Below are 18,206 nucleotides of genomic sequence, written 5' to 3'. Positions count from 1 at the left end.
GAAAAACTCACCCACACAATGGAATATTACTCAGTCATTAAAAAGAATGAGATCTTGGTATTTGAGACAACATGGATGTTATGCTAAGTAAAGTAAGTCAAATAGGTAAAGACAAATACTGTATTATTTCACTTATATCTGGTATCTAAAGTGCAATACAAATGAACAAATAAAACAAACAGATTCATAAATACAAAGAACAAACTGATGGTTGCTGAGGGAAGTAGGAGGAAATGAACAAAAGAGTTGAAGAGGATTATAAGTAAAAATTTCCAGTTATAAATAAGATATGGGGATGTAGTATACAACATAGAAAACACAGTCAATAATGCAATACTGTTATATGGTAACAGATGGTTACTAGGCTTCATATGGTGACCATTTTGTAAGGTACTTAAATGTTGTACACCTGTTACCTAATATAATATTGTAAGTCAACTATATTTCACAAAAAATAAAAATAAAAGAGCCTTAGTTTCAGATGTAGAGCAAAAGTAAAAATAACTTTGAATTCACGACTATCTTAATGTTTTTACCTATACACTAAAATCACCTTAAACTACTTGACAGTAAAGTACCTCCCACCAAGAAATCTCTATTATACTCAAAGAGCATTATTAAATAGCACTGTGCTTCTCCTAATGAGTACTGGGAGGGGCAGCAGAGATTCATTATAAAGGGGCATGAGAAAAGTATTGTGGGTAATAGATATATTCATTACCTTGATTGAAGTAATGATTTCATGGGCATACACATATATCAAAATGTATCATATGGTACATTTTAAGTATGTACAGTTTGTCATGTTTCAATTATGCCTCAAAACAATATAAATGTATATACATATTTTTTAAAAAGCTAACTACCATAGATAAGAAAGATATAGTTTTTTCACTCTTTTTTTTCCTGAGATCTCTTGGGGTCAATAAATTGAGAAATCTTGTAAAGCATTTCATCAAATGTCAGTCCATACAAGGACTTCCCATGAGGATTTTCCAATTTTTGTAAGAAATATGTAAGCTCCTTTCTAGGAAAGACAAAGGAAAGAGCAGTGGTGATTTTCCCTACTGCTTTGAGGGTGTGCTCCCCACACAAGGTATAAATTCCTGTTGTTTGATTAATATGTATCATATTGACATGACCCTTTGAATCTTTGATCTGAAACAGTGATCATAGGTCCAACTGCATTTATCTTAAATCAAAAGGAAAAGTCCTAATGATTTACTAATGATACTAAATGCGTTGAGTGATAGAGTTTTGCATTTATTTTCTTTTCAAAAAGATATTTTCTAGGATGGGAGTAAAAGACATAAAATTGTACTTGAACAAGAATTAAAATAAATTTACTTTAAAAAAGATATTTTAACTGTTTTTGAAAGCTCAGTGTGTGAAATTTGTTTGTTACCTACTTATGTATGTACTGAGCTTTTTATACACATCTCTCAGTGCTCTCTGACTAAAACTAAATATTCCTTTCTAACTATAGTATTATTGGCCTTTCTCTCCTCTATCACTCTTAACAGTTTTACTTTTGTAAAACTCAGACACAGAAAACAAATATTAAATAGAACAGAAAAGCAAAGATTAAAAGACATACTGATTTTGGACTTCCGCCAAGATGGAGGTGTAGGTGGAAACTCTGTGCCTTCTCCCACAACCAAGTTTGAATACAACAAAGGTTTGGAGAACAAAGACACAGCCAAAGAACAGAAAATTGAACTATACGAAAGTCCAACAACGACGGAACCGTTCTACCGGATGAGTAAGAGGGGCTGAGCCAGCAGCGGAGCAGGGTTGGGCAGGAAAGATCCCCTGACCCCAGGCGCCCAGGCATCTGGGGTAGCATCAGGCGGACCCAGTGAGGGCTCCAGACGGTGGGAGTGAGCAGGGAGACGGACCCAGCAGCAGCTGACCGAGGTCGCACATTCGCAAGCAGTGGGATGAATCTCGAGGCCCATTCTCGCGCAGAGGGACAGATCGCGCGGCCCTCGGTGGTGGCGGAGGGAGGAAGCAAAGGGTGCCCACCATTGATTTCCTTTGGCCCCGCCCCACACATACAGCGTCACAACCCAGCGACTGGGTCGCCTGGCCCTGGTGAACACCTAGAGCTCTGTTCCTCATACGTAACAGGCACAAACAGTCCAAAATATGGCTCAAGAAGAACTCAAAGCCTCTGAGCCAATAACTCTAAATGACCAGGAAATAGCAAACCTCTCAGATGCACAATTCAAGACACTGGTAATCAGGATGCTCACAGAACTGGTTGATTTTAGCCACAAATTGGAGGAACATATGAAGGCTAAACTAATTGAAATGAAGGGAAATGCACAGGAAACCAATAGTGATGGAAAGGAAACAGGGACTCAAATCAAGGGGGTGGACCAGAAGGAAGAAAGAAATGCGGAAACAGGAAAAAGTGAAGTTACAAGAATTCAAAAAAATGAGGAGAGGATTAGGAACCTCCAGGACATCTTTAAACGTTCCAACATCCGAATTATAGGGGTACCAGAAGGGGAAAAGAAACAGCCATGAGTGGAAAACTTATTTGAACAAATAATACAGGAGAACTTCCCCAGTCGGGCAAAGGAAATAGACTTCCAGGAAATCTAGGAAGCTCAGACAGTCCCAAAGAAGTTGGATCCAAGAAGGAACACACCAAGGCACATCATAATTACATTAGCCAAGATTAAAATGAAGGAGAGAATCCTAGAAGCAGCAAGGGATAAGGGGACAGTCACCTACAAAGGAGTACCCATCACACTGTCAGTGGATTTCTCAAAAGAGACCTTACAGGCAAGAAGGGGCTAGAAAGAAGTATTCCAAGTCATGAAATCCAAAGACCTACAGCCAAGACTGCTTTATCCAGCAAAGCTTTCATTTAGAATGGAAGGAAAGATAAAGTGCTTCTCAGATAAGATCAAATTCAAGGAGTTCATCATCACCAAGCCCTTATTATATGAAATGCTAAAGGGACTTATATAAGAAAAAGAAGATAAAAAATATTAACAGTGAAAGGACAGCTAACTCACAGTTACTAACAACCACACCTAAAACAAAAGCAAACCAAGAGGACAGCTAGATCAGGAGCAGAACCATAGAAATGAAGAACACATGGAGGGTTAGCAACAGGGGAGTGGGAGGAGGAGAAGGGGGGAGAAGATACAGAAAATAAGTAGCATAGACGGTAGGTAAAAAATAGTGGGAGGGCAAGAATAGTAGGGGAAATATAGAATCTAAAGAACTTGAGACAAGTGGACATAAACTAAAGGGGGGGAAGGGGGGAGAGGGGTGTGCAGGGTGGAGGGGAATGAAGGGGGAAATAGAACAACAATAATGGTATAATCAATAAAATATATTTAAAAAGAGACATACCAATTTTTTTAAAAAAACCTAAAATATTTTAATTGATAGGTTTTTTTTTTAATTCTCATGGTCCATTAACCCAAAGAAAGTCTGCACATACATTTTTGTACAATAATAATTGTATTACAGTTCTATTTTCATTATCTATTCATTATAATATTTATCTGCCTATCCTATAACTCATATTTACCTCTCTATTCATAATCTATCCTGTGGTATGATACTATGTACATTAAATAAAAGTATTACTCTTCAAATAAAAGTACAGGTGAAAACTAGAGTTATGTCCTTGGATACAAGGGTAAAGATAAAAGAAACTTCATTTCTGGAGGAGGAGAAATAATTACCTTTCCACTAATGTCAGAACTGTGAAAAGAACAGTAAAATTATGATTTCTTACATTCAACTGTGTTGCCTAATAAAGAAACTATAAGGATTCTCAATAAAACTAAGAAAATAGGAAAGTAAGACCTGATGATGCTTGGCTGTCTATGGTATACTGTCAACTTAAAGTTCACTTTGGAAATAGGTTATTAATTATTGCAGCTGGTAGCATCAAAATTGGATAAGTTTACAATAAGTTGCACTTTCGGTATATGGGCAAAACTAAATTTAAGAATGTATTCTTTCATGACTTAGCACTAATAACTTCTGTGAAGAGGTTTAGCATTTGTAATGAACACAATCCCCCCTTGATACATTTCATTTGCCTTACAAAGGCCATGGTAAGGAAACAGCTGTACTTGTGTGTGCGTGTTATGTTTCTCTGAAATGTTTCATTGCTTTAATTATGGCTATGGGCTACAGAGTATAATTTGTTCTCACTGCTAAGCACAAACTAAGGTACCTGGTCTGTTGTGGAAAGGCAGTTTTCAGTCTGTCTGTAATGTTCTCCCAATTCGTCATCAGGACATCACTTCCCAGACCTGCACTGGGAGGCACAGCCTCTCCCGCCAGCGCTGGCATAGTCCGGGCTGTGCCAGGCACCTGTAAGGAACAGAGAGTTCTAACCCAGCAGCTTCAGTTACTAGCAAGTAACATTCCATGCCAACATGATATTTTCATACCTCAAAAAATGCATAGAATAAAGAAGAGGAATATTAACATACATGTTCCTTTTTAAATTTTTTCTTAACCAGCACAACAATATTTCTAATTGTTCATATTATGCTTATTTTTAAAATGGGACATACTAGTCTCAGTTAATTGCAAATACATACAGAAGTACATAAGGCTGTTTATTTATGTACAGAAAAAGGTCTAAAAGTCATAAAGCAATCTGTAAGTAGTGATTATTTCCTAAAATTAAATTGCAGGGTAATTTTGCTTTCTGCTTTGTATATTTCTTTATTATATATTTTGTATGTATTTATGTACTTCTATATTATTTGTTTTTATGATTAGCATATACTACTTTTATAATTAGAAAAATAATAGAGTTGAATTTTCAAAAAAATTAATAAAGATGTGAATACTACTAGAATGCGCACCCAATGTCTCACGAATGTTACAAAGGTGGTGAGGAACTTATAGTGACACCTCAGCTACAAAAACATCAAAGTTTTCCCTATATTTTATGGTAGTTGCTTATCAGAACCATTAAGATTCTAGCTAATTAATATCAATAAGTGAATACTTTAGAGTGCAAATCTGATTACTGTGATAATTAAAACATGGCATCTTTTACCTAGGACTCTACAAGTTATTTAGATATATAAGGTTATTACTCATGAAAACTAGCAACTACTAACAGCCACTGGAATAACTCACACAAAGCCTAGTAAGTCAGAGAAGAAATGCGGGTTTACCTCAGCATCGAGCTTTTCCCCTGCAATCAGAAAGTAATCTTATTAGAAGGTTGAGGTACTTTAATGTTTTCTCGATAAAATTGTATCACAGTTCCTTACAGAATGGTACAGGAACTAATTACATGAGCAACACTGCGAAATCATGGTAATAGAAAGATGTGGCACCTAGTCAATATTATATATTGGTGTGCAGAGAGGCAGCCACTACAAAAATAAGCAGAGTTCCTCAGACAATACATTTCAAAGGGAGACTGTGAGCAATATATATGTACAGAAAAAAACTGACTAGAATGTGCTTACAGGAAAGTCAAAATAGGGAAAACATTTTTAAAAGATTTTATTTATTTATTTAGAGAGAGGGGAAGGGAAAGAGTGGGAGAAAAACATCAATGTATGGTTGCCTATCACGTGGCCCCCATTGGGGACCTGGCTCACAACCCAGGTGGCTACCCTGACTGGGAATCCAACAGACAGCCCTTTGGTCCCCAGGCCAGCCCTCAACCACTGAGCCACAGCAGCCAGGGCAGAAAATTATTTGTTAATTATATTTAACATAATCTTCTGGGAAAATATTTTTATTTTAATAAAACAGTTTGCCTTAACCAAGATTACAACTAATAATTCTACTCATTTTACATTTCTCTATTGCTTCTTCATGTTTGGATGAGGCTTATCTAGCAATTTGTAGCTAGGAAGATTTATAACACATTCCAAGGTGATACTATTTATATATTGTCTATTTATTGATAAATACTGTCCTATTGAACATACATATATGTGTGTTTAAACAAAATGTGTCTTTAGTTTTGTAGCATAATTTAATTCATTGTGACTTGACTTCTTTGCTTTTTAAGAATATATCATATTGGTTGTGCTCTTACAGTTGTCCCATTTTTTTCTCCCCTTTATTCCCCTCCACCCTGTACCCTGCCTCCCACCGGCATTCTCCCCCTTAGTTCATGTCCATGTGTCATACATATAATTTCTTTGGCCTCTCTATTTCCCATACTATTCTTAACCTTCCCCTATTTCAAGCTTACATGGATGCTTCTATTCCCTGTGCCTTTCCCCCCTTTCTCCCTGCTCTCCCTTCCCACTGATAACCCTCCCTGTGATCTCCGTTTCTGTGATTCTGTTCCAGTTCTAGTTGTTTGCTTAGTTCATTTTTTTTGTTTTTTTTTTAAGGTTCATTTTTGATAGCTGTGAGTTGTTGTCATTTTATTGTTCATAGTTTTTTAAAAATATTTTATTTATTTATCTTTAGAGGGGAAGGGAAGGAGAGAGGGAAAGAAATATCAATGTGTGGTTGCCTCTCGTGCATCCCCTGTTGTGTTGGGAACTGGCCTGCAACCAAGATATGTGCCCTGACTGGGAATCGAACCGCAGTTGTTTGGTTCGCAGGCCCACACTCAATCCACTGAGCTACGCTAGCCAGGGCCTGTTCATAGTTTTTGATCTGCTTCTATTTCTTAGATAAGTCCCTTTAACATTTCATATAATATGGGCTTGGTGATGATGAATTCCTTTAACTTGACCTTATCTGGGAAGCACTTTATCTGCCCTTCCATTCTAAATGATAGTTTTGCTGAATAAAGTAATCTTGGATGTAGGTCCTTGCCTTTCATAACTTGGAATACTTCTTTCTAGCCCCTTCTTGCCTGCAAAGATTCTTTTGAGAAATCAGCTGATAACCTTATGGGAACTCCTTTTCTCTTGACCCCTTTTCTCTTGCTGCTTTTAAGATTCTTTGCTTATCTTTAATCTTGGGGAACGTAATAATGATGCTCCTTGGTGTGTGCTTTCTTGGGTCCAACTTCTTTGGGACTCTGAGCTTCCTGGAAGTCTACTTCCTTTGCTAGATTGGGGAAGTTCTCCTTCATTATTTCTTCAAAAAAGTTTTCCATTCCTTGCTCTCTTCTCCCTCTGACACCACTGTGATTTGGATGTTGGAATATTTAAAGTTGTTCCTGAGATTCCTAAGCCTCTCCTCATTTTTTTGACTTCTTGTTTCTTCATCCTGTTCTGGTTGAATGTTTATTTCTTCCTTCTGTTCCAAGCCGTTGATTTGAGTCCCAGTTTCCTTACGTTCACTGTTGGTTCCCTGCACATTTTCCTTTATTTCATTTTGCATAGCCTTCACTTTCTACAATATTTTGCAACCATACTGAACCATTTCTCTGAACATCCTGATTACCAGTATTTGAACCCTACATCTGATAGATTGACTATCTCTTCATTGCTTAGTTGCATTTTTTCTGCAGCTTTGATCTGTTCTTTCATTTTGGCCATATTTCTTTGTCTCAGATCACCTGTTATGTAATAAGGGGCAGAGCCTTAGGTATTCGCTAAGGTGGGGCAACCCACTTCTCTGTGTTGTGGCACTATCTGTGGGGGAGGGGCCCGAAATGGAACAATGCTGCTTGCTTAGCTCTCGGCAGCTTTCAGTCACTTCCTTCTCCACCCACAAGCAAAGTGGGCCCTTCTGGTGCTGATTCCCAGGTATTCCCAGGGTGGGTTTGTGTATGTTCTAGGACCCTATGGGTCTCTCCAGCTACCTCTCCTGTGAGGCTGGCAGTTTCTCCTGCTGCCTCAACTCCCACAGGTTTTTACAATCATAGGTTTTGAGGATTTCTCTTCCCACGCTGGAACCCTGAGTTGTATGGTCTATCTTGCTCTCCAGTTATTCTTCCTGGTTTATCCGCACACAAATGTGGAACTACCTGCTTTGGTCCACCAGCCCCCACCGTGCTGTGAGTCCTCTCTACCCTGGCTGCCTGTCTCTGTCCCTCCTACCCATCTGGATGAATGTTTCTTCTTTAACTCCTTGGTTGTTGGACTTCCGTACAGTTCAGTTTTCTGGCAGTTCTGCTTATTTTTTGTTTTTAATTTTGTTGTCCTTCTTTTGGTCATGCAAGGATGCAAAATGTCCTCCATCCTGGCCACTGGATGCTACATCTCCATCTTGGCCACTAACTTCTTTACTTTTTAACCTACTCAACAATCATGCTAAATATAAATCAGCTATTAAAATATCAACCTAGCCCTCATTGTTATTTTTTGTTGAACCAAAGTGTAACTGTAAGGATTCCTTACTATAAAAATGTATTTATCTTTGTATCCAAACACTAATATCAATTAATGTAATAATTAAATAGCACATGTAATGCCTTTAACATAGTGCTTCACATAAAACTATTTATTCAATTATCACTCACTTACCATCATTACCACGACAACCACACTGTCATTGTCATTTACCAAATCAATGAACAAAGAGAAGATGGACATCCATTCTGGAAGTCCACTGAGTGATAAATAACCAGTTAAGATCCATTCCACCAAGAACCGCTAGGTACCAGGGTGGGTCTCAGTTGGCCAGGTGCAGAGATGACTCCAGGGGTAACAGCAGGCATTTGAGGAACAGTGAGCACAGGTCTAAAGAAAGATTCTTTCACAAGGAGTCCTCCCAAGAACTGCTGCATCTAAAATAGAAAGAGTGAAAAATAAAAAGAAAACCCCCCACACATCTATTCATATGGACAATGATGTAAACTCATAAAGCAATGTTGGGAGAAAAACAATGATTTAAAATCTAGTTACAAAGCACAATAGAAACAATGTTGTCATAAAATTGGTTAAATATATGAATATTCAAATAGCAAAGGACAGTGACATATACTAAAGAACAATGAGACAGAGAAGCGAAGAGGGTTCTACAAGTATAAAGGTCACATGGACAATAACTAAGATGGGGGGTGGAAATGGGAGGGACGTGGGGAGCACTGGGGAGGCAGGGCTGGGAATATAAGACAGAAAACTGTACTTGAACAAGAATGAAATTAAAATTAAAATTAAAAAAAGAAGAGGGTTCTAGCCCCACTTTTTTCCCACCTAGCTGGGTAACCTTGGATGCCAAGTTACTAATCTGTAAAATAAGAGAGTTGGGTTAAGTGATCTTTAAGGTTCCCTCCCAAATGGATAACACAGAACTATGCAAAGGAGATTCTCAGTGAGTACCATCACTGTTGATGAGCAATATTGACACTCAGAAATTCCATTAAAGAACCAAAGTTGTCTATAGATAATATTACCTTTGCTATTATGTAACAGAGGGATCTTTTACCATCTGATAGAATTCTGACTTTATGTTTAGCTTCACGGACAGTAGAAAACTAAAGTTGGGTGTGCCTGGGGCCTAACCCCCCCAGCAATGACTTGTAAACATGCTCATGACTATTACTACACTTCTCCTGGGTTGTGGAAAGAAAACCCTTCTTAGCATCTGCCAATGGGACGAATATTTTATTGGCTGGAATAAAAAAGAGACAGATTTATTGAACATCTACCATGTGCCAGTTTTAGCATAGGCATAAAGTAGGAGTTCAACCACTTGTTGAATTAAAAAAATTGAGTATCAGTATTGATATTTAGGATCATTACTTAATGATCTTTAAGTACCAATATGTCAAAAGTTAATGAGGAACTTTACAATGAATAGATGAGGTTGACATTTAATTCTTAACATTAATAAAGGAAAGACATTGCATGCCTTCACATATACATCATGTACATCCTCACCTGTAAAGCACTCTTACCCCAAACTCTGAACCTGATTCTAACCAACAGTCTGGATCTAATGGTAAGCTTATAGGAAAGAGTAGAACATGTAAAATGATATTAGAAGGATAAAATTAGTTAAATCAATAATGTGGGAAGTTGAACAGATGAATGACTGAATTTCTTAACAAATAAATGACATGAATAGAGGAGAGGGGGTTGGGTAGCTGTTACAGTTTTAAAGCAAAACAATCAGCCAATGAAAAGTATAAACCATGCTTAGATTGTTTTTTTAAAATGAGGGGATTTTTTTCCAATCCTCCCCCGAGGATATGTTCATTGATACCAGAGAAAGAGAGAGAGAGAAAGAGAGAGAAAGAGAGAGAGAGAAACATGGGCCAGTTTTCTCCTGTACAGACTCCAATGGGAGACTGAACATGCAACCTAGGTGCGTGCCCTGGCCAACTGAGCCACCTGGGCAGGGCAATGGTTATACCCGATAATATGAGCCCTCATCTTTTAGGAATACATACGAAAGTATATACAGACAATATTATATGATATGTAAGGTTTACTTTAAAATATTCCAGTGGGGAGGAAGAAATGACATGAAACAAGACTGACAAAATGATAATGTTGAAGTTGGTTCTTGGGTTCACAGAGGTTCATTACACTATTCTCTTTTTATATATGCTTCAAAATTTTTATAATGTAAAGTTTTTAAAAATGAATGAGTGAATAAATGAATGAGCCAATAGTTCTGCTCTCTTTGAGGACCACTATTACCTAACAATACTTTGAGGATTAGATAGCCAGGGCACATAAAACAAAATTTAATAAAACATAAAAAAATATCAGGTTAAGCTGAGAATAGTACCCATTATTATAGATTTCTCAGGTTAGACTACTGTATATTTAAAACCCAGTGATCATTTCTTATGGTACTAGGATCTCAGAGACAGATGGACTTTAGTGATCAGATCACCTAGGACAATTTCCTGATATATAAATGAGAAAACTGAAGTCTAGAACAATTCATTTTCTGAAGACCAACTGGATTCAGAGTTAGGACCTGAACCCAGATCGCTAGTGTATCTCCACTATATGACACCATCTTAATTTATAGTATAATAAATACTATATTTGCATTTCTAGCACTTGTGCCTTCAAATTGTTCCACTAATGCTCAGTGGTCACTGATGCCTGCATTCTAACACACTGTCAGCGCTGACCAAGCACAGCAGTGAATCTGCTAGGAAGCACAAAGGACACACTTATTCCTCTCAGATGTTAGCAGAAGGATGCTTATGAATTCCATAGGGCCTCACTGCTAGTGGGTTTTTGCCCTTGACCAAACCTGGGAAGCTACATCAGAACTAAAACAGCCTCTGAAGGATTAAGGTGCAGAGGTAAGGATTTGCCTATGTTTGTCAGCTACAGAATATCTCTACTATCAGACAGCTTATGCTGGTCTGGCTTCAGGAAACCTCAAAAAATAATGTATCTAGCTTTTGAGTCTCTGGAGCCATTTCATACTTACAGTGACAGGAGAGTTACCAACCTAGAGGCTGTAGATTGAATATGGGCAGAAGGCAGAGAGTCTCTAGAAATCCCACCAAGAGTATGTGTAACTTACTGTACAATTACAGGGAATCTCTTGGGTATCTCTTTCATCCACCTAACACATTCTCTATCAGAGAAGTTAGGTATGATGGTGTTCCAAGCCTAAAATAATAATGTCCATAATACATTATTTTACAAAAAGCAGATTAACCAAAAATGCAATAGTATCATTCTAATCTAAAGATCAGAATGTACGTCATATAATATTTTTAGCTTTGGATTCTGCTTTTGAAACACAGTGAAACTCCATACAATTTACATAATTTTTGAGTTCTTTAATTTACTCAACTACTTGTAGAAATGACATTCCAAAATTCTCCTACAAGCATAAGTGCTTATGTTGAAAGTGATCTGTCCCTAAATATCTCATACATTTTTCTTTTTTTACCCCCAGATCTGTTACAATAATAAAAATTATTCCATCCTAAAAAGTATTTTGGAAAACTGTATGTGTCTGCTGGGTTAAGGTACTATATTTTCCAAAAGGGTAACATAAATAGTATAGCATAGATATTAGAATGTCTGATTAAGACTCATTGATCCCTACAACAAGCAGGGAAGAGGCACAAATGGAAGCTGTACTTGCTGTTAAAGACAGAATAGAAGATAAAATCTATTTATTTATTTATTTATTTTTAATGTTATTTTTATTTTTTATTTTTTTCAATTTTTAAAATTATTTTTCAAGTACAGTTTTCTGTCTATTACTCCCATCTCATCCCACCCCCGTGCTCCCACCTCCATCCCATTTCCACCCTTCTAGGTTGTTGTCCATGTATCCTTTATATATGTTCCTCTAAATCCCTCCCCTATTTCCCCTGAAATTCTCTTCCCCTCTCCCCTCTGGTAACTGTCAGCCTGTTCTCTATTTCAGTGTCTTTGGTTATATTTTGCTTGTTTGTTTGTTTTGTTGTTTAGCTTCCTGTTAAAGGTGAGATCATATGGTATTTGTCCTTCAACACCTGGCTTATTTCACTCAGCATAATGCTTTCCAGTGCCATCCATGATGTTGCAAAAAGTAGGAGCTCCTTCTTTCTTTCTGCAGCAGAAAATTCCATTGTGTATATGTACCATAGTTTTTTGATCCATTCATTTACTGATGGGCACCTAGGTTGCTTCCAACTCTTGGCTATTGTAAATTGTGCTGCTATGAACATTGGGGTGCATAGGTTCTTTGGGATGGGTGTTTTAGGGTTCTTAGGATACAATCCTAGCAGTGGAACTGCTGGGTCAAAAGGCAAGTCCAATTTTAGTTTTCTGAGAAAATTCCATACTGTTTTCCACAATGGTTGTACCAGTCTGCAATCCCACCAACAGTGGACCAGAGTCCCCTTTTCCCCACACCCTCTCCAACATTTGTTGTTTATTGCTTTGTTTATGATAGCCATTCTCACCGCGGTAAAGTGGTATCTCATTGTGGTTTTAATTTGCATCTCTCTGACAGCAAGCGATATTGAGCATCTCTTCACGTGTCTCTGGATCCTCTGTATGTCCTCCTTGCAGAAGTGTCTGTTCAAGTCCTTTCCCCATTTTTTAATTGGGTTAGTTGTCTTCTTAGAGTGAAGTCGTGTGAGTTCTTTGTATATTTTGGAGATTAAACCTTTGTCTGAGGTATCATTGGCAAATATGTTTTCCCATACAGTTGGTTGTCTTTTTATTTTAATGCTGTTTTCTTTAGCTGCGCAGAAGCTTTTTATTTTGATGAGATCCCATTTGTTTATTCTTTCCTTTATAGTCCTTGCTCTAGGGGACATATCAGTAAAAATGTTGCTGCGTGAAATATCTGAGATTTTCCTGCCAATGTTCTCCTCTAGGACTTTAATGGTGTCATGGCTTATATTTAAGTCTTTTATCCACCTTGAATTTATTTTGGTGTATGATGTAAGTTGGTGCTCGAGTTTCATTTTTTTGCATGTAGCTGTCCAGTTCTCCCAACACCATTTGTTGAAGAGGCTATCTTTACCCCATTTTATGATACTGCCCCCTTTGTCGAATATTAATTGACTGTAGAGAGTTGGGTTTATTTCTGGGTTCTCTATTCTGTTCCATTGGTCTATGTGCCTGTTTTTATGCCAGTACCAGGCTGTTTTGATTACAGTGGCCTTGTAATACAGTTTGATATCAGGTATTGTGATCCCTCCTACTTTGTCCTTCTTTCTTAACATTGCAGCTGCTATTCGGGGTCTTTTATGGTTCCATATAAATTTTTGAAGTGTTTGTTCTATGTCTGTGAAATACGTCATTGGTACTTTAATAGGTATTTCATTGAATCTATAAATTGCTTTGGGTAGTATGGACATTTTGATGATGTTAATTCTTCCAATCCATGAACACGGTATATGTTTCCATTTGTTTATGTCTTCCTTGATTTCTTTCTTCAGTGTTGTGTAGTTTTCTGCATACAGGTCTTTTATCTCCTTGATTTATTCCCAGATATTTTATTTTTGTTTTTGCTATATTGAATGGGATTTTTTTCTTGATTTTTGCTTCTGCTGATTCATTGTTAATGCCTTTGATTCTGGATATTGACTTTGTATCCCGCTGTTTTGCCAAATTCATTTATTAGTTTGAGCAGTTTTTTGGTAGAAGCTATAGGATTTTCCATGTACACTATCATGTCATCTGCAAACAATAACAGTTTTGTTTCCTCCTTTCCAATTTGAATGCCTTTTATTTCCTTTTCTTGCCTAACCGCTGAGGCTAAAGCTTCCAATACTATATTAAATAGAAGTGGTGAAAGTGGACAACCTTGTCTTGTTCCTGATCTTAGTGAAAAAGCTTTTAGTTTTTTCCCATTGAGTATGATGTTGGCTGTAGGTCTTTCATATATGGCCTTTATTATATTGAGGAATGCTCCCTCTATTTCCACTTTGCTGAGTACCTTTATCATAAGTGGGTGTTGTACCTTATCAAAAGCTTTTTCCGCATCTATTGATATGACCATGTGATTTTTGTCTTTGCTTTTGTTTATTTGGTGTATTACATTTATTGATTTGCATATATTGAACCATCCTTGCATCCCTGGGATGAATCCCACTTGGTCGTGGTGTATGATCTTTTTGATGTATTGTTGGATGCGATTTGCCAATATTTTGTCGAGGATTTTAGCATCTATGTTCATCAGCGATATTGGCCTAAAGTTTTCTTTCTTTGTTGTGTCTCTATCTGGTTTTGGAATTAGGATGATGCTGGCTTCATAAAAAGAATTTGGGAGTTTCCCATCATTTTGAATTTTTTGGAATAGTCTGTAAAGAATAGGGGTTAGCTCTTCCTTAAATGCTATTAATGCTTTAAATGGGCTGAGAAAGCACTGGTCCACTGGTCCCACACTGGAAAACAAATATAAATAAACCCAAGGGAAGAAAGGGATAGGCTCTTACCAACATAGCAAATGTACTGACCAGTGTATTTGCAGGACTAGAAGGTCCCACATATGGGTTCCAAGAGGATATTTGTCTGAGGCCTGACAGTGGCTGGGAGAAAAGCCAAGCTGTCAGGATAACCATTTAGTAGCTGCCTGTGGTTCTCAAGCAGTGGTATTTTTAAAAAGATTTTATTTATCTTTAGAGGGGAAGGGAAGGAGAGAGGGAGAGAAATATCAATGTATGGTTGCCTCTAGTGTGTCCCCTGCAAGGGACTGGCCTGCAACCCAGGAATGTGCCCCAACTGGGAATTGAACCGCCATCTTTTGGTTCACAGGCCCGCGCTAAATCCACTGAGCTACACCAGCCAGGACTCAAGCAGTCGTATTTTGAATGAAAGAAGGAACTCTAGAAACTGCCTTTGGTTTTGGTTTGGCTGAGGGTGGCTGGGTTCAGTTTCCCAGAACAGGGGGCCTTTCAGACAAGAGTTTGCCATTCTCCCAGCATTTGAATAAAAACACCTTTCCTTTGTCACCAACCTCTACCTCTAGAACTTGCCTATTGGTGGCAAGGGGCAGGTGAATTCCCACTTTGGTTGGGTAACAAAACCTCAAAAAGTTCATAAACTTTAACTGAAATGAAAATCATGTTCTTCCTTAAATTTCTCTAGCATTTGTTTTTCATATTTAATGTTCTCTTCAAGTATATACCACCTATAACATTCAGTCAATATATTCTAAATATACTTCCCAACTTACCTTAAGGAATGCAATCCTGTTTCTGACATCTGTCACGATGGCACTCCAACTGTCCACTGAAGACTTTAACTGAAGTGACTGTAGGTTACTAGTGTTAATAAGGAGACACAACAGGAAGTTCTTTCTTTTTATATGCTAATTAGATTTCCAAAAATTTCCATTATGTTCTCTAGCATATATGTAAATAATGTAAAACAACAAAATCACCTCCATCACCAACAATTACTTAAAATGGGCACAAAGTTGTATGTAAGGGCTTATTATTAAACATAAAAATAAAGACCAGAAACATATAAGTTTTTTTGGGTGGGGGAGGGTTGTTTTCCAAGAGAAAATACACTTCTGCATCAGCAAACCAAGTTTTCTTTTTTTCTAGCTTGGTGACATATTTTAGGACATATTATAAATCCTCTGCACAGGAATCCCTCCATCGAAGTAGGAAGGCAGTGAAAGCCAAACAAAGAAATTGCCCTCACCACTCCATGCAGGAATAATCACGATGCTGAGAACACTCATCCTGAAAGCAGGTTTTGGACTACATTCACATTAAACCTGACATCACAAGGCTACCGTTGGCCTATTAGGCTCTTCCTCAAATTAGAAAAAGATATTCAATATGGGAGGGCAAATCAGAAAGAAGTACCTCCGCTGCAAGGACGGATCAGGCACAAACTGCGCACACGCAGCAGCAGCATCGCCAAACACACCAGATAACTTAAATAGAAAAGTGTTGAGGTTTTTAGGTCTTCCATCTGCAGAGGAGAGATTTTAAAGCCTTCCAAAAAGCCCTTAAAACATTCCCAGCCTGGCATCACCCAGTACAACAACTTTAAGAGCTGGAGAACTTATCATTGGGATCATCTACAGGAGCACAAAAAGGCTTGATAACATTTTAATTTACAGAGCGGTTTTTCTCCCTCCGCAAGCAGACAGACTGATCACTTAAAATGGTGCTTCCCTGACCTGAATGCACATCAGTACATCCTAGGAATCTTGCTAAATCTCAGAGATCCTGATTCTTTAGATATGAAGGGTCATAATCATTAAAATGATAATTATTAAAAATAATGAGACTTGGTTCCAGAAATTCTAATTTAACTTTTGAAATTTGAAGTAATACTTCATAAAATTATAATATTAAGGGGAATCTCATGCAACCTTCTCAATATTTGAAAATCATTCATATATAGCGCAGGAGGAAATTGCCTTTAATATATGATTTTAGGTGTTAATACTGACTTCCCCACAAAATACTCCAAAAGTATTTAAAACCCAAGCCTTAGAAGAAAAGGAATTAGGAAAGTTTTCCACTTAGAATCCACCTTGCTTTGTAAATATCTGGTCTTCATACATGTCTCTGCCTGATATTTTTTATATATTTCACTGTAGAGGAAGAGAAAAATCTGTCAGCAGCTAGTAGTGCATTCAGTAGACTTCTCAGTGCTTTAGCAGAAGCAATAAAGTAAAAGCATCAAAGTGACTAGGTGACTTTTGAGGTTTAAAAACACAAGCACTCCAAAGGCTGATGTCACGGACGTAAGACACATCACAGGTTATGTTCACCCTTGGAGCCACCTGTGAGTATCTCTGAGATCAGATGCACGAAGGAAGGGGGAGCTGTTACCTTGCTGCCACGTGAGTCACCCTGAAGAGCTGACTGAGGCATTCCTTTTCAGTCTGCTCTAGATGAAGCAAACCAAAATCTCTATGAGACTAAGAAATACACCTACAGACTTTTGAGAAAAAGAAAAACAAGTTGAAGGCATCCTTGTGAATGAATACAGTTCTTTTCTCAGTCATTTAGAATAAATTTTAAGCTATTTTCCAATCTCTTCCAATAGCACCCAAGTTTCTGAACCATTCACAATACATTATAAAAGCTTTTTTATCCAATCTTCTATTCTAACTTTTTATGCAATGGTTACTGGGTTTGTAACATTCTAGAATGTTAGTTTTCTTTTTTTTTTCCAATTTTTTAATTTAATTACTTTCAAGTACAGTTTTCTGTCTATTACTCCCATCTCATCCCACCCCCCATCCTCCCCCCTCCCTCCCATTCCCACCCTTCTCAGTTGTTGTCCATGTATCCTTTATATATGTTCCTCTAAATCCCTCCCCTATTTCCCCTGAAATTCTCTTCCCCTCTCCCCTCTGGTCACTGTCAGCCTGTTCTCTATTTCAGTGTCTTTGGTTATATTTTGCTTGCTTGTTTGTTTTACTGTTTAGCTTCCTGTTAAAAGTGAGATCATATGGTATTTGTCCTTCAACACCTGGCTTATTTCACTCAGCATAATGCTTTCCAGTGCCATCCATGATGTTGCAAAAAGTAGGAGCTCCTTCTTTCTTTCTGCAGCAGAAAATTCCATTGTGTATATGTACCATAGTTTTTTGATCCATTCATTTACTGATGGGCACCTAGGTTGCTTCCAACTCTTGGCTATTGTAAATTGTGCTGCTATGAACATTGGGGTGCATAGGTTCTTTGGGATTGGTGTTTTAGAATGTTAGTTTTCAAACTTGCACATACACTGGAACTATCCCCAAAGTTTTTAAACCACTTTTAAAAAATGACACCTGGTCCCAGAGATTCTAATTTAATTGATATTAGATCTAGCCTGGATATTACATTAATAACACTCAAAAGAATTCCTGCTACTTGTCTGTTTGTTTTTCAACTGATGAAGGGGTAAGAAAATAATCAGACCATAGAGGGCCATGCAGTCCCATTGGGCCTT

At 37.6% G+C, this 18,206-nt stretch overlaps 1 protein-coding gene across 1 annotated transcript in view; it reads right to left on the bottom strand.

Annotated features, from left to right (window-relative positions):
- DZIP3 (DAZ interacting zinc finger protein 3) overlaps positions 1–18,206 on the bottom strand; it is a 99,802-nt gene that overhangs the window by 18,146 nt on the left and 63,450 nt on the right. Inside the window, 5 exon segments of the mRNA XM_037063359.1 lie at positions 911–1,027; positions 4,211–4,350; positions 8,528–8,653; positions 15,472–15,559; positions 17,096–17,184. Of these exon segments, the coding sequence (XP_036919254.1) occupies positions 911–1,027; positions 4,211–4,350; positions 8,528–8,653; positions 15,472–15,559; positions 17,096–17,184 (560 nt within the window).

Source organism: Sturnira hondurensis, unplaced genomic scaffold (assembly GCF_014824575.4).
Source record: "Sturnira hondurensis isolate 20B ecotype Veracruz unplaced genomic scaffold, ASM1482457v3 Scaffold0014432, whole genome shotgun sequence".
Taxonomy (NCBI): Eukaryota; Metazoa; Chordata; class Mammalia; order Chiroptera; family Phyllostomidae; genus Sturnira; species Sturnira hondurensis.
Note: the sequence above shows the minus strand (reverse complement) of the source record. Positions and strands in the feature narration are given on the sequence as shown.